The 23,070-nt window shown below is 39.3% G+C and overlaps 1 protein-coding gene across 1 annotated transcript; it reads left to right on the top strand.

The window, feature by feature from the left end:
- The first annotated feature begins 231 nt into the window (after positions 1 to 231).
- LOC147031714 (keratin, type II cytoskeletal 8-like) lies at positions 232 to 16,166 on the top strand. Its single transcript, XM_085852941.1, has 8 exons — positions 232 to 446; positions 549 to 757; positions 6,377 to 6,437; positions 6,533 to 6,628; positions 6,741 to 6,899; positions 9,918 to 10,043; positions 10,262 to 10,482; positions 15,079 to 16,166. Exons 1-8 carry the CDS (start codon positions 267 to 269, stop codon positions 15,839 to 15,841), a joined length of 1,815 nt encoding a protein of 604 aa, XP_085709067.1. The 5' UTR covers positions 232 to 266; the 3' UTR covers positions 15,842 to 16,166.
- Positions 16,167 to 23,070: the final 6,904 nt, after the last annotated feature.

The following is a 23,070-nucleotide window of genomic DNA, read 5'->3' as shown; positions in this document are numbered from 1 at the left end:
GAACATTAAAACATCAGAAATGCAGTTGTAAACACCTTAAGGGCATCTGCAGGATGCAATCCTGTATGGTGACCTCGATTATAAAGGAAAACACAATAATTGCTCAGTATTATTTAGCAACTTCAATGTTCTGGAAAGTGACAAGTTTTATAATTCTACAATTAATGAGTTGTGGTCGTCTGCACCATAACAACGTTATAAAGCTCACTTGTGTGCATGCGGAGCCGAGATGTCACCACCAATGCTGTGGGATTCGCTGCAGGGCCATGGCCAGCACGGGACCCGCGCTCGGCTTGCTGTTGCCGCTCGACGCGGGATTCCTTGAGGGCATCACTCTGGATGCTGGTGGAGTTCAGGAGAAAGGCCGCCGTGCTCAGGAAGTGCGTCTCCAGGAGCAAGCATCTCTTAAATCCCTCAATAATCAGTTTGCGGGCTTCATCGACAAGGTAGCTATCAAATCCAGGATATGTATTTAGATATTTTTCCTCTGTCAAAGTATTGTTGAAACACGTATTACTACGGATGCAATCGTTACGAATATATTGCAGGTCCGCCATCTTGAGCAACAGAACAAGGTTCTCGAAGCCCAACTCCAGGCATTGCAGCATCAGGAGTCCCAAGGTTCCAGATTCTATAAGCTCTTGGAATGCTACTCAGAAGACCTGAGGAAGAACAATGACCAAGTGACCAAGGAAAACGAGCGGATGCAGCAGGAAAATGAGGAAGTCCAAGGTCTTGTGGAAAATCTCAGGAACAAGTAAAGCCTGGATGCAAACCAAGCTCTTTTCTTGTTTCATGTTTTTTTTTTTTTTTTACGTTTCCAGAGCAACACATAAGACATCAATATTTTATGGATGATTACACTGATAACTAAAGAGTTCATAATATAATGACACCTCCCCTCCTACGCAGTGTTGAAATATACTTCAACTTAAATAAAATAATGTTTTAAAAGTTTGTCTTAAAAAAATCCAGAAGTTTAGCGCGATTGAAGCAGTCTTTTCACCACCGTATTTAACGTGTACTGCAACACTGGAGGTTCTTGGAAGTGACAAAAATGCGATTTGTGGTCTACAGTGTTCAAGTACGTAATTAAATTTCAATAAAATAAAGATAGTAAAAGTCGGATAAATAAATTAATTCCGGAATTTACTGCTGTTTACTCAGTTTCTGTGACTCCACCCTGTGTAACACATTACATTAGTTATTCGCGCCTGTTGTATGTGTCCTTTATAACATCCCTAAAAACAGTAATTTCCTGTTTGAAACGATTTTCAATTTCCATTGACTGCCAGGCAGACAGAGTACAAATATGATGTCACTCCTCTCTGCGCATGTGTGTTCAAGATTAATTCAGAGCCAAAGTACAGTACTGTGAAAAGGCAGGTTTGTCTTCTTATTCTTATTCCCATCTGTGTTCTATAAATATTAAATATAAAAAAAGTTGTTCCTCGATCATAAACTGACGTTTGGAGGCAGATAGACGGACTGACATGGACCAATTGCTTAAACCCGCTTTTCGCTTCGCGTGCGTGGGGTACAACATTAGATGTGATAACTTCTTTTGTTATAAGATGAAACCAAACGCACTTTATAAGGATTTCCATAAACTCCTCACAATATAATAACACTTATTTTAAGAAAAAAAAAATTAAATCTTTCTTTATATAATTTCAATAAACAGTGTGAACCACTTTCGCTTTGAAAAGTGCCTCAACTCCGTTTGGCATTAATCCGTTTAATTTATGGATCACTAGCATATAAGATCCGTCCGTCGCTTTGCTGATGGGAATACCAATCCTTGCTACGATGGCTAATCTATGGGGAAAGAACGAAATAGGATTGCTGAGGGATCTTGCCCTCTATGTGGGGATAATCAGTGTTACAAGTTGGCATTTACAGTTTCACCCTATGTGCCCATGTACCCATGCACAAAGCATCTTTTATTATTTATTCGTTTTTTGCATCACAAACCTTCTTGGGAGTTCACTGAATCCACCGGCATTGGTTTCATTGATATCCATTCTCAAGTTAAGAAAAAAAGGATTCCTGGGAGATCCCATCCTCCGTTCAGGGTTTACCAGCGTTGCAAGTTCCCTGAAGTTCCCTGAATTCCTCGAAGTTCCCTGAATCCACCATCGATGGTTTTATTGAAATCCGTGAATCCGTTCTCAAGTTATAGCACAACAAACAGACAGACAGACACAGCTCCATTTACAATACTTGTGAGCTCATTGATCCATTAGACCAAATTTTCATTGCTCTTCATGGCCTTGTAGCATACCTGCCTGCCATACTGCTTGAGCATTAGCTTACCTTTCACCAAGCCCAGATGTGCTTGGGATCAACGTGGGGATTATACGTTTGTTATCATTTTTGCCAAATGATACAACTATTATTGTTGTTAATATTATTAGTATTAATTAATATATGCTTTGTTACAATGTTATCATTATTTTTGTTATTTATTTTGTAATGAGAATGCCATGCTGTGGAAGGACCTATTAAGCTGCTCTATACCCTTAACATAGCATGCGTTGAAAACATGGGAATTCTCCGGATTCTTTGTAGTTAATAATTTTTATCTCTCTGAAATGTATTGACCTTTCATTTATTCTGTTAAGACAAAGTTTCAGTTGATAACAAGTATAACTAGAAGGACACTCGGTAGATCGCACACCTCCGCCATGTAATGCTTGATCCACGAGAACATATCGGGCCCAATACATTTTTGAAATATCATGCTATGCAGCACTCGTTTTTTGCCCGATCTCTCAATGGTGAAGAATCACCTTAACAATTAAATAATTCTCATATCCAGATCCGGATTCGGATCTTCACCAAAATTGAATGAATTCTGCCTTGTGACACACCCAACCTGTCCAGGAAGTTTCGTCCGAATCCGTCCACAACTTTTTTAGATATCGTGCTATATATATATATATATATATATATATATATATATATATATATATATATATATATATATATATATATATACACACATATCATTTTTTTTTGTCTGATCTTTCAAGGGTGAAGAATCACTTTTTAAAAAAAACATCAGATCCGGATCCGGATCTTCACCAAAATTGATTCAGTTCATCCTTGTCACACACCAAACCTGTCCACAAAATTTCATCCCTATCCCTCCACAACTTTTTGAGATATCGTGTACACAGACAAACAGACATAAAGGAGAATATATATTTTTTATATTCAATATATATATATATATATATATATATATATATATATATATATATATATATATATATATATATATATATATATATCATATATATGTATATAAAAATATATATATATAATATATATATATATATATGTAAAATACATATATATATATATATATATATATATATATATATATATATATATATATATATATATATATATATATATATATATATATATATATATATATATATATATATATATATATATATATATATATATATATATATCCCTGATTCACAAATGGAAAAAAATGGAGAAAGCACCAAGTGTATGGATCAATGATCAGAACCAGAAAAAAGTGCCTCTCAATGGACCTGTGATATGTACAAACGCTATGCGTAATTATGAGCGCGTGGTCTAAACCTCTGGTGGTGAAGGCACCAACTCGGCTACCATCAAGTTCCAAGCCACCCTAATCTGATCGCTAATCTCTAAACACCACCCAACATCACCATCATCCTCATCATCATGATAAGCAGGTGTAAAATAAATAATAACCCAGTTTTTTTAATCTTTATTTATTATTTAAATCGAGCATGTTTATTGCACTTGTTATACAGCATGTATGTTTATTCTTATTATTATTGTCAGAAAAGAACCTTTGCTGACATAATTTATCACAGATTTTTTTCAGCCTTTGTTTAGTGTAGAGTAAGTTATAGAATAAATTCTGGGGGTTAGCTTATCAGCCAGGAACCATCCCAATTTTTCCCATTGGCCCTTTGCCTCACCATCCACAGATTCATCATCCGCAGCACTTACCAGGAACATAACCTCTGTGAATGGTGAAGTTTTACTGTATATCTAAATATAAAAGTGAGGTTTGTTTCTTTGCTTGTTCCTTTGTTCTTTACACATTTCCTAACTCCTGGGCCAATTCCCCAAAATTTGCTGTACCGCATTATTTTCACAGTTTCAAGGACAATGACATAATGAAAACTTCCAATTATAAATCAAATATATGTAAAAACACTGAATAATAATGCTTTCCGAGATCGAGTGACATGTTCCAGGTGCTCCCCTTAGTGGGGTTATAGAAGCTTCATTGACTGCGCTTGCATGAGTTCCAAAATCCATGCTCTGTTTGGAATCAAACCTTTTGCATTTGAGTACTTGTTTTCCATATGCAGCATGGCAATTAACATACAAAGGGTCCACGGTCTCTGGACGACACTCAGTGTAACGAGTGGTTGTACGATCTTGTGCACCCTTCAATATGAAAATGAGATAATTTGGTCCATTTTCGCCGTGTTGCATCCCTGAGATATTCTTTTTTTCTACCGCTATAAACAACAATCTTCTTGATGTATTACTAAAGACTAAATAACCCAATCTTAATGGGGTGGCCCAACTTCTTGTATAATTAAAAATAAATACGTTGCTATGTCTTGGACTATTGTATCTCATTTGTAGAACTTTTTGAACAAAAATAGATGTATAAATACGAGGGCATGTTGAAAAGCTTTGCCTCCTATTCTTTTTCTCCAAAATGGGTAAAGATATTCGAAAGAAACAAAGACGATACAAACATTAATCTATATTCTACCATGGTGCTGATTTATTTTTCAAGATAATCACCACAGCAGTGCACACATTTATGCTAAAATTCAAGTCGTTTTGTGATGTCGTCACAATAGAACAATGTGTATGCATCCTGCTGACTTAACTCGAGATTCACAGTGGCTTTGACATCATTGTTGGAAGGAAAATGTACTCCACGGAGTTGTTTCTTAAGTTTGGGGAAGAGATGAAAATCTGACAAAGCCAGGTTGGGGGCTGATGATCCTTTGTGGCAGTACTCCATTGACCATCTTTTACTCTCAGCATCATAATGGTGCACCCAAATCTCATCTCAATTCATCTCATCTCCAATGCTTCATGTTTCACACCACTGACAACGTCGTGCTGCATGGAGATATCCAGTGTCAGAATCACAAAACTTCGTACCACGTGGCGGGAAGTACTAATGTCCAAACTGCGCTTTGCTTCATTCAAATATCTTTACCTGTTTTGGAGAAAAAGAATAGGAGGTATTACTTTTCAACATGCCCTCATGTGATATCTGATATAGAAAGCTCTTTCAAACTATTGTCTGACCCACTCACTGACTGATATTAAAGATCGGTGCCTTCCGGGTGATGTAGAAAGCTGTACTTTCGTGTGCTGATGGACATCGAAGCGGGTACATCGGAAAAAAAATCACAGAATTGTCTGCCAACATCCATAAATTAATATAAATGAAAAACCAAATGCAGGTGAGCGACCCGAGACAATGCGGAAGCGCAGTTCATAGTGTAAGCATACCTCGCTCGTATATAATATATGTATATATTGTTCATTTTTCCATGTAAACACACACACACACTTCAGTGTAAGAGATGTTGTAGTTTGTACATAACAGAAAAATAACTTTCTACAAACAAAAATACAAACAAGTGGTGCCAGGCACAACAAATCCCGCCCATTTAAGGCATAAAGTTATTTTGGGGATCAAATTTAAATTTGATACATCGTTAACCTGAATGTTGATTATAAGGAATATAATAAGGATATTTTAGTCTTAGTTAAGCTTAGTTTAAAATAAATCAGAACATTTTTGACGAAGTTATGAGCGAGAAACGATTTTTATCTTTTCGTGACCTTGACCTTGACCTTTGATCCAATTGGACCCAAAAGTTAATGGGATCGTCCAAGATTCATTGCCCACCTGTGGATTAAATTTGATAGTGCTTGCTAAAGCCGTTTTGCCTTAAAGTTGCTAACAGACAGACAGACAGACAGACAGACAGACAAACAAACCGGATGATTACAATATCCCGCTCCCTCCCTCCGGGGGCGGGATAAAAAGCATGACGAAAGCATTAAACATTTGATTTACTCAAGTGAAACAACTTACTGATTCGAAGCCAAATATTCACATTGTTTTTTTCTAATAAGGTCTGTTACAAAGAAAATGAAGTTTAATAGACAAACGTTTGGCTGAGCCATTATTTTAAAAGTGATTAACAATTTAACAGATGTAATAAATAAGGACAAACAGAGCAGCTTAAAATGACTGTTGGTCGTTATGACTTTTATCTTAAAAGTTATTTGATGCATTCGTTTCGATGTATTCCAGGTTTGAAAGTCAAAGAAATTCCAGAATTGAAGTGGAAAACAGACTTCAAGATATTAAAAGGGTAAGGCACTATTTCATGAAAATCACTATGATAACAGCAAGAAGTGGTAGACATCATGCAGAGATTCAATGTTCATAATTTCCACTATATTACAGGAAACTGACAGCGCTTTTGTAAGTAAGGCTGACGTTGAAGCAAACATTGAGCTTACAAGCACTGACATACAGTTCATGAGTCAGATATTCTGTGAGGTAAGCATTAAAAAAAAAAAAAGATTAACCAACTTAGTAGTGCATTGTGGGTGATTATTTCAATGCGGTGTTCAATGTGAGAAGTTCTAAATTGAACATACCAATCATACAGGAAGAAGCACAATTGCAAGCAAAGTCCAAAAGCGTGACGGTGGAAGTGGACACCAGCCGAAGTCTTGATCTCAGCAACATCATCGATGATGTACGCGAACAATACGAGGCAAATTTGATGAAGATGCAACAGGAAGCTGAAATTTATTATAAAAACAAGGTAATCATTTTGTTATTTTATGCAGTATCATTCATTCATTCAGAAAAGGATGAGAAGGAAGAGCAAACAAAGAAGGTAAGAAAGTAAAGGAGTGTGCCGACTGAGGGACTTGAGCATTCCAGGCAAAGTATACTATACAGTGTTACAGTAAATTATACTATTACAGTATATTATACTATCAAAAGTACCTGTCACTTTTGCTGATGGATTTAGTCAAAAGACACCATGTTGCACTTTTCAAACATTCTGCTCTATTCACTCTATAATTTGCATGAGGTCATCTTGCATCTGCTTGGAAGTCAGCGAACATCACCTTCATCAACCATCCTTGCTGCTTATATATGGTATGAGCAAAAATCACTTCTACTTCGTTGTGATGGTCAATATTGGATGGCTTAGGTTTGAACCTCCACTTAATATGAGTGAAATGAAACATTTTGAAAATTTCGAATTATTCTCATTTTAGATTTCAACATTACCATAATGCATATTATCAAGTTCTTTAAACTTTCTTTATATAAGAAGAAGATGATCATTTGTGATACTGGATACCACCAGATGGTGCTATACAACACACATTTAAATAGAGAGAATTGGGGTCTTCCCCCCACCTTTGAACCCCCTCCCCAAGATATGCTGCCCCAAACAGACACCATACTTGAGTAGCCTAAGGCAACATGCAAAATTTGGTTGGATTTGGTTCAGTAGCTTTTTTTAGTTTTTGAAGCATACTATATATAAATGGACAGACATAAACTCTCATATACATATATATGTATATCTTAGATTATATTATGTGTTGATTTTATTACTGCAAGTAAAAGACAAAAAAAGTAAGATCATTTTCATAGATTTCATGCATACTTGTTATGTCACTGAGATTGGTGAGCAGGTTTCTGTAAATCTGAAACTGTGTATTGATATAAACACTTTATTTCTATCTTGGACTTTCAATTTGTTCACTTCACACCCTTAAACGTGAAAAGTTCCATGAAGCAACAAGTGCAAATGAGCGAATTTCCTATTCCTTTCTGCGGAGGCAGCCACAGCTTGCCTTTATGGTTCCCTGATTGGCTATCAAAAGCATGTGACTTAAACATGCATTTCAAAGCCAATCATGGACCAACAAGACAAAACATGGCTGCCTTCAAAGAAATTACTGTAAAATCCAATGAAGCCACATTGTGCTATGGTGTACTTTTCGCCCATTGGACTTAGTCCGAAACTGGGCTAATGGATTGGGTCTCATCCATCTGTCTGTCTGTCCACAGCCATATGTCGGACATGTATGGACCAATTTTGTTCATACTTGGCAAAGAGACAAATGATAGTCTACACATCATTTTGTTTGGTGTACACGTATGCGCATCATTTTGTTTCACGATTCAATCAAAGATGGCCAACTGGTGGCCATTTTAGTTGTAAAATACCCGATGTTGAAAACGTCCTCAACCATTTATCGGACATGCATTAACCGATCTTGTTCAAACTTGGCATACGGATGATGAATAATGGCTTACATATGCACGTCATTTCATTGGAGGTCAGATCCAAGGTCAGGCGGCCATTTTGTTACTTAAACGTGTTCCCAACCATTTCTCAGACATGCATGGTCCGATTTTGTTCAAAGTTGGCACAAGCACGTACATGATGGCATACACAGTACACATGCATCTCACTTTATTTTACGATCTGATCAAAGATGTCCCACGAGTAGACTGGTGGCAATTTTAGTTGTAAATAAATATGGGCTCGCCCTTTTAACTCCATACAGCAAAATTATTAAAACCATTGGGACGATGACATTTTATGTCTTTTACTCCTTGTTCATTCAAAGATGTAAAGTGAGCAATGTGATAATGATCAGATCTAGTAATTCTCAATTTTTGATTTTGTTTAGTTTCCTTTAAAGATTAGAGCACTGGTTGATGGGAACCGTTCAACACCTGACGATAAAATTATTTGACAGTGATACCTACTCTATTCTTTGACTCTCCAGCTCTCTGATTTATTTTGACTGCCCTAGATATGCAGCACATGGTATGTAAGAAGTCTTATATTTGCATTTTCTTTGCCAGCCAAAGAAATGCATTATTATTGTGCGATAAAGACCTAATGCATAATTTTTAACCTGTTTGCTTGAATGGCCATAAAGTAAATGGCCACATTGCATTCTCTCCTCCCCCACTTCTATTCCCCATCCCCTCAAAGAGTGGATAAAGTGAGAGATTGAATCAATATAGTGTTTTTGTAGTGCAGGCATGATGGGCCAAATGACCTCATCCTGTGTTTTTGAAATATATATATATTTTCCTTCTCATGATGCTGGGATTTCAGATTCAAATCCCATATAGCTTACTATGTTGCTTTGTGCATTGTCTATTAATATCCTTGTAATTAATGCAGAGCACAATGATGCTTCCTGACGTTCCTGTTCTGCATGTACCATCTGTAAAACTTTGCATTAGTCTTAAATCACTCTCAAAAGCTCCAAAGAAACTGCTCCTGCAGTTGAACACTTGCTGACAACATAGCTGTAACGACCACTCACCTTGAAGTTTCTTTTTTCTTGGGTTCAGTTCTCTATGTAATTATAAAATGTCACCCTGGTGCTTCACAGGCAGGGTGTTGAACTCTTTCAGAGGGTGTCAAACTCTACTAAGCATGTGGATGGTGGATGTTAAAGATCTCAGGGTATCATTCGCAAAGAGTTGGCGATTATGTGCCAGCACCCTGGACAAATTACAAATTCCTGCCCTGATGTGCAGGGGCACTGCATCAGCAGCACAGTCTCACCTCAGTGATGATGCAACTAGTGAGTCAAATTCGTATTTGAATCCCAGTGCAACATGTATTCAGGAGGTTAAAAATCAATAAATACAACAGTGACTGCAGGACCACAGGACTTTTCATCCTCAGTCAGGCACATTCCATCAATTCTAAGCTGTACCGTTGATTTGTCTTTGTCAACCAAACAGTTCTTGAATCCCAGTCACAGTAGATTGTTCATTTCTTCAGCTTGATGATGCAGCCACCATGGCAAGAAATATCAGCAGTGAATTAGAAAACACTCAAGGTGAAATAGACAACCTGAACAAGCAACTGGAATTTGTCACAGCAACAACCGAGGCATTGAAAAATGAGGTGAGCATGAGAGGGACATGACAAACTTCGCTACAATATAACCTGTGGAATTGAGATTTGATAAAGTGCTTTTGTTTTGAACCAATAAAGTTTACTGAAATTAATAAACAGTTTAATAAAGTTGATTCAACTGATTTTTGAAAAAGCTACATAATGAACGATGTAACGGTTCTGTCGTTGGCTAAAGTATCCATTTATTTGTCCACATAATACTACAGCGAGTGGAGCTGGAAGCTGCAGTAATCCAGGCTGAAGAAAACGGTGAGAATGACGTCGCAGCTGCAAGGTCTCATTGTGCCACGTTGGAGGAAGAGATCAAGGCGAGCAAGCAAGAGATGGCTTTGCAAGTCCAGGAACATCAGGAGCTCATGAACGTCAAACTGGCACTGGACGTAGAGATTGCCACGTACAGGAAACTCCTCGAGGGAGAGGAGAATAGGTGATAGATTATGGAGTTTGTTGAATACCAACAAAGGTACCTGGCTTTGCCGTGCCATGTTGTGTCCCTCCTCCTCCCTCCTCCCACCCCCTTCCTCAGGACTCCCTCCCCACCCCTTCCCTTCAGACCACCATGCCACCCTACCCTCCTTCTATGTCTTCCCCTCCCTCCTCCCCTCTGAACTCCCACCCAAACCACTTCCCTTCCCTCCCACAAATGAATTTTCACAGGGTGTATATCTGGAGATGTTAGCTAAGATGATAACCTTTTTTTTTTCTACAAACTCCTCTTTTACCCTTGAGGGTTATGTCGTTACATGAGTAGTGAAAATTACCTTTAAATTGATGTTTCCGTTATGTTTGTACTATTTCCGTTTTTTGAATAATTAGCGATTCGCTCATTTGAGAGGTCACATGACTCCTTCTTCACCAATCATTCTGATCATCATGACATCTTAATTACAGTTATTTTTCTCATGCGATACGATACCACATTTGATCATCGCATCTCACCAACTCACCAATTATATTGGTATTCGGGTAGAAATCCGAAAACATTTGACCTTTTTATAAAGCATTGTATACAGTGGCCTGAAAAAGTACTCACCCCCAAGCAATAATTCCACGTTCAGATGAATTACAAATGATGTAGTTAAACAATTTTTCCAAATTAACTTTTTTATTCATAACGGAAGAGATCAAACTAAACACTGTTATAGTGTAAAGAGGTTACATGTCAAGATTACCTTCAAAAAATATGTACAAATCAAAATTCACTGGTTGTAAAGGTATTCAGCCCCTTAGGTCAGTACTTGGTGGAAGCACCTTTTACAGCAATGACTGCTATGAGTGTTTTTGGGTACAGTAGGCCTCTACTAGCTTTACACAGTGAGATGGTGAAATCTTTGCCCATTCTTCATGTGAAAATTACTCTAGTTCTGCCAAGTTTGACGGGTATAAAAATGTAATCCTATAAAGTTTTGTCGTGATTAACCTTGGGAGCTCAGAGGAGTAGCTTCACAAACAAACAAACAACATTTCATTTGCTTTTATAGCGAACGTAGTGAGCTTCATACTTAATGCGTGCACATGAGATAATAGGAAACAACAACAACACAATACCCTGGCAATTTGGAATCCGTGTCTCGGCTATGACCCTTTTTCTTCCGGTTTTTGTCATGGGGAATGATGCATGGCGGGAGATCATGACCGGAAGTGTTTATTTATTTATTTATTCAATTATTTTTCCCCAAAGTTAATTTTATTCTTCCGAAAGTGATTTTTTTCACGACAGGAAGTGTTTATTTTGTATTTAACATTACCGGGAGTGATTTTGAAACTCTTTCCGGAACTTTTAATTTCTTTTATTCTTGACCACAAGTGATTGTTTATTTATTTATTTATTCAATTATTTTTTTTTCCAAAGTTAATTTTAATAAAGATTTCTCCCGCATCATCAAAAAATAATTTTTAATCGTGATTTACGTTATTTGATCGCTGATCCCGAATCCAGGCCGAAGTAACCGGAATTTGCATATACAGTTGTGAATAAGTTATCGGTAAAGTCAGAAGTGAATGTAAGAAGAATACTACGCTCGCTTCTGGTATTAATTCTTTCAGATGAGATCCTGTTCTTGGCGGTGTAGTTGTCGTTGTGAAGGTAATGTTGAGGTAATATTTATTCTTTCAGATGAGATCCTGTTCTTGGCGGTGTAGTTGTCGTTGTGAAGGTAATGTTGAGGTAATATTTATTTTTTTCGATGAGATCCTGTTTTAGGCGGTGTAGTTGTTGTTGTGAAGGTAATGTTGAGGTAATATTAATTTTTTTAGATGAGATCCTGTTTTAGGCAGTGTAGTTGTTGTTGTGAAGGTAATGTGACGTCATATTTATTTTTTCAGATGAGATCCTGTTCTAGGCGGTGTAGTTGTTGTTGTGAAGGTAATGTTGAGGTAATATGCAGCAGTGTTATCACAGTTATAGAAATGCACAAATAATTAATTTGATTTATAGTATACCCAATCACACCTTAATGACTAAAAAATTAACAACAAAACTAGAGAGTAAATACTCCAGCAGTTTTAAGTCGACCTAATTATATAATAAAGATATCTCCCGCATCATCAAAAAATAATTTTTATAGCGAACGTAGTGAGCTTCATACTCAACGCGTGCACATGAGAGAATAGGAAACAACAACAACACAATACCCTGGCAATTTGGAATCCGTGTCGTCGGCTATGACCCTTTTGCTTCCGGTTTTTGTCATGGGGAATGATGCATGCCAGGAGATCATGACCGGAAGTGTTTATTTATTCAATTATTTCTTTCCCAAAGTTAATTTTATTCTTCTGAAAGTGATTTTTTCATGACAGGAAGTGTCTATTTTGTATTTAACATTACCGGGAGTGATTTTGAAACTCTTTCTGGAACTTTTAATTTCTTTTATTCTTGACCAGAAGTAATTGTTTATTTATTTATTTATTCAATTATTTTTTCCCAAAGTTAATTTTAATAAAGATATCTCCCGCATCATCAAAAAATAATTTTTAATCGTGATTTACATTATTTGATCGCTGATCCCGAATCCAGGCCGAAGTAACCGGAAATTGCAGCATCGAATGCAAGAAGAATTCTACATTCCCTTATAGGCTTTGCCTATTCCATATTATAGAAGATAACATCGCTCCAAGCTCCTAATTATGAAAGCTATAGCACCGACAAAAACGATGTTCACAGCAATTTGTAGGTATGAAGATCATGCATTAGATGATATGAGTGAGGAAAGTCAAAAAATAAATTTTGAGCACTTTATTGCACAGAAACCGTTGTGGCCTGATCCAAGTGCAGGCATATTTTGAGCAGGCCGAAACAAAATGGCGGCTTAAGACCCCACGAGGTGAAGTGGCCTGACAAAGATGGTGTGCTGCCATCTTGGTGAGCCTTTGTTGTTTTTTCATGATTTGCACCCCGTTAATTATCTTCAAAAGGTGTGTTTAAATTTACTCAAATAGCCAATATTCATTCATGCACTCCCTTGGAGTTCCCTTCGTATGCATGAAAGGTTTTGGGGTGATAGGTTCCATGGTTTTGGAGTTATGTTGGAGGCACACACACACACACACACACACAGACTCTTTCTCAAACACACACATGCACACACACTTATTATTATAGATGGGCAATCTGCACATTAAGTACACAAAATGCAGAATTTCACACACTAATCTCCACTTCACCACCACATGAATTCAGACAGAACTTGGTAGACAGGTTGGGTGTGTACCAAGAACGTATCCGTTTGATTTTGATGAAATCTGGATCCGGATCCGAATACGAGACTCATAAATTTTTACCTCCACCACAGAAGGTGGATGGAGGTTATGTTTTCAACCCTGTCTGTTTGTTTACCTCTTTATCTGTCTGTCTGTGAACAAAATATCTCAAAAAGTTCTTGACAGATTTTGCCGAAATTTGGTAGACAGGTTGGGTGTGTGACAAAGACAAAGTGATTCGATTTTGGTGAAGATCTGGTACCGGATCCAGATACTATAATTTTTCAAGTGATTCTTTACCATTGAGAGATAGGGCCAAAGACTACATATGTATATATATATATATATATATATATATATATATATATATATATATATATATATATATATATATATATATATATATATATATCTCAAAAAGTTCTGGACGATTTCTGACAAGAACGAGGTGGATGAGTTGGGAAGGTGACAAGATTTTGGTTCAAGTCTGGAATAACATCCGGTCAATCAATGAGATACAAGACGTAAACTGTTTAGGTCTGGCGGAGGTATGTACTCCACCGAGTGCCGTTCTTGTTTGTTTGTGTCCTTATCTGTCGTCTGTCTGTCTGTGAGCAGGATCTCTCAAAGAGTGATAGACCAATTCTGACAAAAGTTAGTAGACATGTTGGGTATCTGCCAAGGATGAATTGATTAGAATTTGGTGATGATCTGGATCTGGATCCAGATATGAGAATTTTAAAATATTTTTTGTTTGTCTGTGAACAGGATATCTCAAAAAGTTATAGACAGATTCAGACGAAACTTGGGGGACAGGTTGTATGTATGACAAAAACAAAGTGATTAGATTGTGGTGAAGATCTAGAAATTAGAATCTTTTAAGTGATTCTTCACCGTTGAGAGATCGAGCCAAAAAACGATATCTGGCACGATATCTCACAAAGTTTTGGACAGATTATACCAGAACTTGATGGATTAATTTGCGTAGGTGACAAGAACGAGCAGATTAGATTTTGGTCAAGGTCAGGATGCAGATCCGGCCTATTAGTGGGATACAAACATAAAATGTTGAGCCTGGCAGAGGTATGCGCTCCACCAAGTACCGTTTTAGTTAAACTTGTATTTCCTCAATTCTTCCCTTCATTTCACAATTCTCTTTTTCTCCTATTGTCCCCCTTAGCTTACATAATATCTTGATGATCACTTATGGTCTTCACAACTGAAAACAAACTCTCAAATGAATTGATTGCACATTTAAAAAAAAACGTATTTAAACTCTAGTTCAATAACAATGAACATCCAACATTGTCAAATACCGTTGCAGGTTAAGAAAAGCTCAGGGGATCTGCCGGGTCGGAAGTGAGACCGTGTGCAATGCAAAGACGAGTGGATGTGGAGATGGCGTCATGGTCCACCATACTTCCTCCAGAATATCCACTCCTTCTATGGGACGATGCACGACTAAAGGCAGTCCGAACGAAAGACTCCGGTCACCCGTACACAAATGTCCTTCCAGCAGTCGCACCACTTCCACTGGGGGAAACCATCCCCACAGTCCTACAGAGTGTGGTTCCACTCAGAGCAAGAAGACCATCGCGTTAGGTTTCACACGCACCAGCACGAGCAAAACTGGAGCGTTGGATTGGTCCTCCAACAGCAACAGCATCAAGGCTAGTAGTTACACAACGTCATCAAATGCTAACGGTCCTCCTTCTTACATATACTCACGCACCACCAAAACCGGTGGTTTCTTAAACTCTTGCAAAGAACCAATGTTAAATAAAGTTGACTTAACTGCTAAAGTTTCCGCTAGCCCAAGAGTCAAGGGAATCACGGTGAGCAACTTATCCGAAGCAACTTTTGACACTATTGTGGATGAAAGCGGGGAGGAAAGAGTCATGGAGCCAAATGGAATTTTTGGAAGGGCCAATGAGATCTTGAGCAAACTGAGAGGTGAGAATAATGGGAATTGCACTGGATCGGTGTGTCCATGTGCACAAGTACACGGGGAGTGTTGCTGCGACCATTGGGGTCAAACCTCCCGTCGTTGCTACAATGGTGGAACAGTTGTATGGTCTGGTTATTAACTGGCCTGCTTATCATTCATCTCCCTCTCGGTTCGAAACAAAAGTAGTAGGTAAATAATTCTACGTTTTCACTTACAGGTTCTGCTGAAAGCTTTTATCACAATTAGGGATGCGCTGTGTGATACACCATGTGCTAATAGACAATAGTGGTCAACGTGGGATGTCTTCTGTTATAGTTTTTGTTGATTAATGATATCAATTCAAAAGTCATGGTTCATTAATGATGACTGTTGAACGTACAGCGTGATGGCAATGGTTCGTTTGTGGCACAAGGTTGAAGCACTGACGTCACCATTGATGCTCAACCTCAGAAGCTTTCTGGACTTCACGAAGCAAAATCTTATTATTAGATAGATCGTATGGGGCTTGCCAACTGACGAGAACCTGCTAATGGGGACAAGGTATAAGGCTCACTATAAAGCGACCTGGACCGGTGACAAAACCAGCTTCCCTTTACCTATAAATTACTCACTTTCCATCACATACCTCCTTCTTCGTCTTCTCTGCGCTTTAATCACAACAGTTAGGGGTCGGCCACTCGGATCCTCTCTATCCTACACATCTTCCTCTCTGAATCCCACACTCGTCGCTTGTGTAATAACACTGATTTGCATGACCCTATCCACATGGGAACCTGTTTTTTGACAGGTGTGCGAGAGATGCGGCAATGACCCCACTCCCATCAGGGTACTGCTGATGGGGCAAACACGGTGTACCGCCCCCTACCCCCCGTCATGACACACCTTGCACTTGGGAAGAGCAGGATCAATTTCCACAGTGCTTCGCTGTGATAAACAGCTAACAATAGTGATGGTTGGTTAGATTTTTGCCTTTTATAAATCAGGTGTGACGGTCACTGTCATTTATGATATGCTTGAATCCCAGCTCCATGTAAAGGTAAAAGTTTGTTTCTTTGTTTATCTAAGGGAGTAAGACGCATGCATACCCTATCTTTTTCGAAGGGTTGCTGTCTTTTCTCTCTGTGCTGTTTGTTTAATGGTTTTAAAACACATGTTCCTTTTCTCTTTTCCTCCATTAATTGAGAATGAGCTGAAATATATCAGCAACCCTCTTCTTAAATGTTATTGCTTTTGCCATTCAATTAAAAAAAACATATCTGTTTTATCATCGAATAATTTGTAATGTGGGTTTTGTTTTACCCGTTGTGATTATTCAAATGGATTAAGGAAGATTCTCCAGGTGTAAATGCTATTATTGTAAAAATAATAATAATAGTAATAATAATAATAACACAACCAAAAAAAGCTGCTCATTAATTTGACCACATTTGTCACCTTTTGAGATCAGGTACCAATCACTCCTCAAATGGAAAGATCTGTGGGTGCCCAGCTCACTTGATACGACTAAAATCGATGGGAGAAAGCTGACAATGCTTATTCTTCATGCTTATACTGCATGGAGCATCATTGGCTGAACGTGTGACTGTGCCACTGATGACGACCTCGAGGAACACGCACTCCCCTCTAAGCTGTGTAGCCTTGATTTGAATCCCGACCCAGCTATAAACTGTCACCCCGGTGTTTCACAAGCAGGGTGATTCAATAATGTGTGTGCCATCCCCTGGATGGACGTTTAACGGGCGTCCCTTCTGCTGGCATTAGCTGGTAGGCATTAAAGATGTCATGGTGTCCTTTGCGAAGACGAGGCGAGCTTCCACTGCCACCATGACCAAATTCCAAATTAACCAGCAGGGGGCATTGATCGAATGGAGCTTGCCAACTGACTCGAACCTGCTAATGGAGACAAGGTATAAGGATCGCTACAAAGCAAACTGGACCGGTGAAAAACCGGCACAGCCAAGCCATCAGCCTTGTGCTGCACATCACTATGCATTTGATATTGTCCAACCATTCTCTAAATCTCATATAATCGAACAGAAATATTGTTGTGGGCCGGGGTTCGGTGGCGATGAACGACTACTAGGTGGAGCAGTGGAGTCGTCTCCCACCGAACACCCAGAATTTAGGTCGTGACTCTTGGACAACTCCGAAATTTCACGGGTCACTTAGAGGACCATGGTCGCCAATGTTTCGATTGCGTGAGGTAGGGTCCGCTTGTCTAATTCCAATTTACTTAAGTACTCACGCCATCCAACTACCGGGGAAACCACACCCTCGGCCGACTTTGTCCGAATCGAGTCGCTATCACCGACTCGGATCCGGCGTAATGGAGCGGAAGTTACCAAAGCCGCGCCGGACCAAATGAACAATTTACGGCATTAACGGCTTTACTATTACTCAATACACACCTTGCTAGGCCAATGAGAGAAAGCACAGAAAACGAGCTGGTACATTTAACAGGGGTTTTATTTTACATTAATCAGGAGGGAGACACAGAGCAGAGTTATCAAGAATAAAGAAATGTAATTTACAAGGAAAGGAAAACACTTATACAATTCTACTTACAGATGGGGCCCACGGACACACACACACACACACACACACACACACACACACACACACACACACACACACACACACACACACACACACGAAACTGGACCCCGTGGGTCTATTCGGTAGAGCCGGGCCGAGGTACCTGTCCCGCCTCGTGCGGTCACACCAACCCCGAACCACCAAGGTGGGACTCGAACCCACGACCTTGGCATTGTCAGCATCAAGACTGCAGACCACTCAACAATGGCCACAGACCGCGCAGCAATCGCCACAAACACTCCTGTCTGCCGTCCTCTCGTCTCTTTTTTTTCTCTTGAGGTGGGAGGGGTTTCTTTCCTCGCCACTCGCCTCCTGATTGGACGAGGGGTTGGCGGACGACTCGTGGTCAGCCTCCCGATTGGCTGGGGTACGCGTGTGGTGCTCGTCCTTCACTCATTGGCTGGAGGAAATGGTTCATGCCCTTCCTTGGAGCGGAGCCTCGATCCGAAGCGACGGAGGCTCCGCCCACGCCCTCAGCCAAGAATACATGGGCAATGGCGACTGGGTCGAGTGAGGGATGGTGTTGTTGTTGTTGTTGTTGTAGTTGTAGTTGTAATAGTAGTAGTTGTTGTTGTTGTTGTTGTAAAAAACCTAACTAAAAAATAACTAATAGCGCACACACTAAATTCCCATTAGACAGAAGGAGCGGCCCTAACTATAAACACATACTTATCGAAATAACTAAGCTTAGGGACTGCTGTCTGTCTGTGTGCACAAGGCTTACAAATTCGTAACAATATCACATACAAGACGACACATCAACTAATTAACACAACGTTTCAAACCATGGTCTTCTCTGTTATGAAGTGAATGCATTTCCGCTGCACTACACCGTGATGCATACACTTGTAGTTATTGTATTCCTAAACCCATCTCTCATCCTGTTCTCTTCATCTTGCCTTACATGATAGCTGTAAGTCATCGATGGTTTATCAAACCAAAAAATGTTGTGCTATTACAAGAAATGCCCACAACTTATGTGCCTGGTGAAGATTGTTTGTAATCCTCGATTCATAATAAATCAGCCGTTGGTAAAAATTCAGATTTGGCGTTAAAAATTAAAATACGTTATTTGCCGTTATACTTTTTGACGTTTTTCTGTTGATTAATAACATTCGGAATTGAACGGAAATGTGATCAAAGGGCATCATTTGACAAAATCATTTCAGTAGAAATGTGGAAAGTGTTATCGCTAGTGGGGGGTTTAAGGTAATCTTCTCATGTAACATCAGCCTTATTCTGTCTGTCTTTGAACTACTTGACCAGGGACCAGAACACCCATTATATTGGGTGGTCGCTGCTAGACTACCCTTATTCTCAGTTTTTCCGTCTGTCTGTATGTTTGTATGATGGGTGGTCGCGAGAGTACCTTTATTTTCACTTTTTCCGTCTGTCTGTATGTATGTTTGTATGTTTGTTTGTATGTATGTAATGGACAGCTCTGGAGGCCTGAGGAGTCAACCGATTTTGATGAAACTTGACAGGTAGGTTCATACCAGGATCTAGTTCTATGCTTTTGACCATCGTTGCTATGGACACCACCGCTGCCTAGCAACGGGACTTTGAAACTTTTGAAAAATCCTAAAAAATATATTTTTTCGAAAATCAAAAATCGGCTTCCAGGCTTTTATGCGCACTATAATCAACCTCTTTGTCAAAAAATTTCAGCCCGATCCGTCGAAAACTGTATGACTAGTATGCAATTATGTAGCGACCACCCATGTCGCCTTCCGGCTTGTTTGTATGTTTTTGTGTCATGGACAGCTCTGGAGGCCAGAGGAGTCAACCGATTTTGATGAAACTTGACAGGTAGGTTCATACCAGGATCTAGTTCTATGCTTTTGACCACCGTTGCTATGGACCCCACCGTTGCCTAGCAACGGGACTTTGAAATTTTGAAAAATCCTAAAAAATATATTTTTTCGAAAATCAAAAATCGGCTTCTGCACTTTTATGCGCACTATAATCAACCTCTTTGTCAAAGATTTTCAGCCCGATCCATCAAAAACTGTATGACCAGTATGCAATTATGTAGCAACCACCCATGTCGCCTTCCGACTTGTCTAATATATTGTCGTGTCCAGTGGGTTAGCCCCTACCTGGACGGAGAGCCAAATAATTTCCCTTGGAGGCTGACAGCCGAGATTCTCAGCCATTATGGTGCACACAGGAAAGAAAGGGCAGCAAATGCACGTAATTGATGGAGCAAACGGAAGCACAGCACAAGGAGGTTCATCTCGAACCCACGACAAATAGACAGACACAAGCAACTTCAATAAATACGGGGGTTTAATGAAAATAAATCAAATATTTACAATGGTAATGATTCAAAGGGTAATAGAAATGAAACGGAACGTGAGATAAAACTAAATCTAATTTCGAAACACCTCCACACAGACTTTGATATAAACAAGGGGACAGATAAAACAAAGAAAAATCCCTCCTTTATCCCGCACTTATGTGTGTGCCCAGGGATGAGTTTTGGTGGCTTGAAGGTCACCAAACCGCTTCGTCACTACACGGGAAAATGCATCCAAAATGGTGATGAGCCGCTCTCTGGGCGGGAAACATACGTGTGATAATTCGTGAGGTGGTATTCAATGCCAGGAATCAGAAACCACCATGTAACTTCTTTCATCGATCACACTTGCCGATGCGCTGCTCTGCAAATTGGTGCCGTCCTCCTTCTGTCCCATCCTCCTTTGTGTCCCGCTCCCAACCTAACTCCCTGCCTTCTTGTCGCCCAACGTGAGACTATCTGACCACGATCCTCACCCCCTCCTCTACTCTCTGACGTCACGCCCATTAATCATCCGCTCCAGGGGCATGGCTTTGCTAGCTGTCACCCCTACAGGCAGGGATTATGCCTGCTTGAACATGCAGCTCGGTTGTCATTGTGTTAAGGACGTGATCCTTTTTTTATCACCGGTCTTGAAATGCAAAAACATAGGAAAAGGTCAAAGGGGGCAATCACATTCTGAAGAAAATTATCCTTAATCCCTATCTCATTAACACAGCACCACCCCTTGTGTGGTGACACGTAACACTTTAGCTCACAGTTTCCCCACTTAATTTATATCGAGATGTCTCCTACATGTCCATGGACCAAGTTACTCTATACAGTCCTATCTTTCTAATGAAACTCCTCCATCTGGCTCACAAACATAACAACATGAAGCTCATTCTAACCAGTCACTCACTCACTGACTGACTGATATTAAAGTTCGGTACCTTCTGGGTGATGTAGAAAGCTGAAATTTCGTCGACAAACAGACATCGAAGCCAATGCACTGGGGAAAATAATAGAACTGTTGGAAAGCATCCGCAAATTAAAATATAAATAATGAAAATAAAATAATGCAAAAATTAATGAAAAAATGCTGGTGAGAAACCTGAGAAAATGGAGAAGCACGGAAATTTTGTGTGCCCATGAACATCAAAGCTGATATGCCAGGAAAAATCACAGAACCATTAGAAAGCAACCGTGAATGAAAATATAAATAAAGGAAAAAAAAATGAAAAAAATCAAATGTCGGTGAGTGACCAAAGACAATGAGGAAGCACAGTTTGTTATTGCTTACAATGTGTAAGCATACCCCACCTAGTATCATTATAAAGGTCTTCATGTCCAAGGAGTTCCAGATGTATTTATTTTTTGGCCATTACAAATGAGTTTATATGTTGTTGTTTTTTAAACTTACTATTCGCTATTTTTACTGAACTATTTTTAGCTTACCTATTCAATAAAACACTAAAAACTATGCTTTTTATGATTAAATAAAGCTATAGCCCAAAGGTACTTTGCGAGCTTTATGGCCAGCCAACAGTTCACAAATGGCATCAAAATCAATTTTCCTTCCTGGAAGTGACTCCACTGCCAGTGTTCTCAAACTTGTCCATCGATCTTGACACATAGTTGATCTCAGGACATCTTTTACTCTTGCCGGTGTACTGAATGAGCGTTCCGCCACTGTGATGGTGACCAGTAGGGTGCAGAAGATTCTAAGTCAACGGAGATATTCAGGAACAAGTTGTGACGTTTCAACTCGTGGAGACTGTTTAACAGTTGAACTGGTGATAGAGATGTTTGTCCCAGATTATCTGCATGGATTGCCTTTTGAAAGTGTAATATTTGTTTCACTCGATCCTCAGACACGTCAACACTGTAGCTCTCACAAAGTAATCTAGCTTGTCAGACACAACGTACTCGAGCACTTCTTATTTCAAGTTTGGATATTTCCACATGACACCAAATGTCACTTCTAGCTCCATGGCTGTCTCATAATGCCTGTCCATGTTTCCCAAGACGCAGTCCAGAAAAGCAAAGAAAACTTTACACTCGTAACAATCTTCCAGATGGGAATCTATCGCCTCATCGCTCGATGTCTCATCGGCAAACCTGTTCCTCCCTCTCCTCCTTTTTTCTGGCAACATCATTCAGGTTGCCATACCAAGGCTCTCAGCAAAAGCTTACTCTCAGCCAAAACTGAATCTCAACTCTCAAATGTTTGCGGTTCTCAATTAGGCTTTTTAAATTCTCAACCTGTACATCCAACATCACATCTCTGGCTTGCAGGACTGTGTTCATGAAATCCATTGCTGTGAGCAGGGCTGGATTAAGGCATAGGTTAGTTAGGGCCCACACCAAAGGCTTCATGATGAAACCTTTGCCAGTCTCTACATAATTGAATTTAAATAGATAAATAGATCATTGGACAGATGGACAATTAAACAAGCCGGTAGGCAACATGGGTGGTCGCTAGACTAAGGCGA

The sequence above is a fragment of the Eptatretus burgeri genome, chromosome 2, assembly GCF_056783735.1.
Source record: "Eptatretus burgeri isolate ZD-2024b chromosome 2, Ebu_testis_v1, whole genome shotgun sequence".
Lineage (NCBI taxonomy): Eukaryota > Metazoa > Chordata > Myxini > Myxiniformes > Myxinidae > Eptatretus > Eptatretus burgeri.
This window is presented reverse-complemented; position numbering and strand designations above follow the sequence as displayed.

Excerpts from the sequence above, each read along its gene's own strand:
- LOC147031714 (XM_085852941.1), top strand. The coding sequence starts at position 267 with ATGGCCAGCACGGGACCCGCGCTCGGCTTGCTGTTGCCGCTCGACGCG. Across the intron at positions 758-6,376 it reads GTGGAAAATCTCAGGAACAA|GTTTGAAAGTCAAAGAAATT; the intron begins GTAAAGCCTGGA and ends GATGTATTCCAG. Across the intron at positions 6,629-6,740 it reads TGAGTCAGATATTCTGTGAG|GAAGAAGCACAATTGCAAGC; the intron begins GTAAGCATTAAA and ends CCAATCATACAG.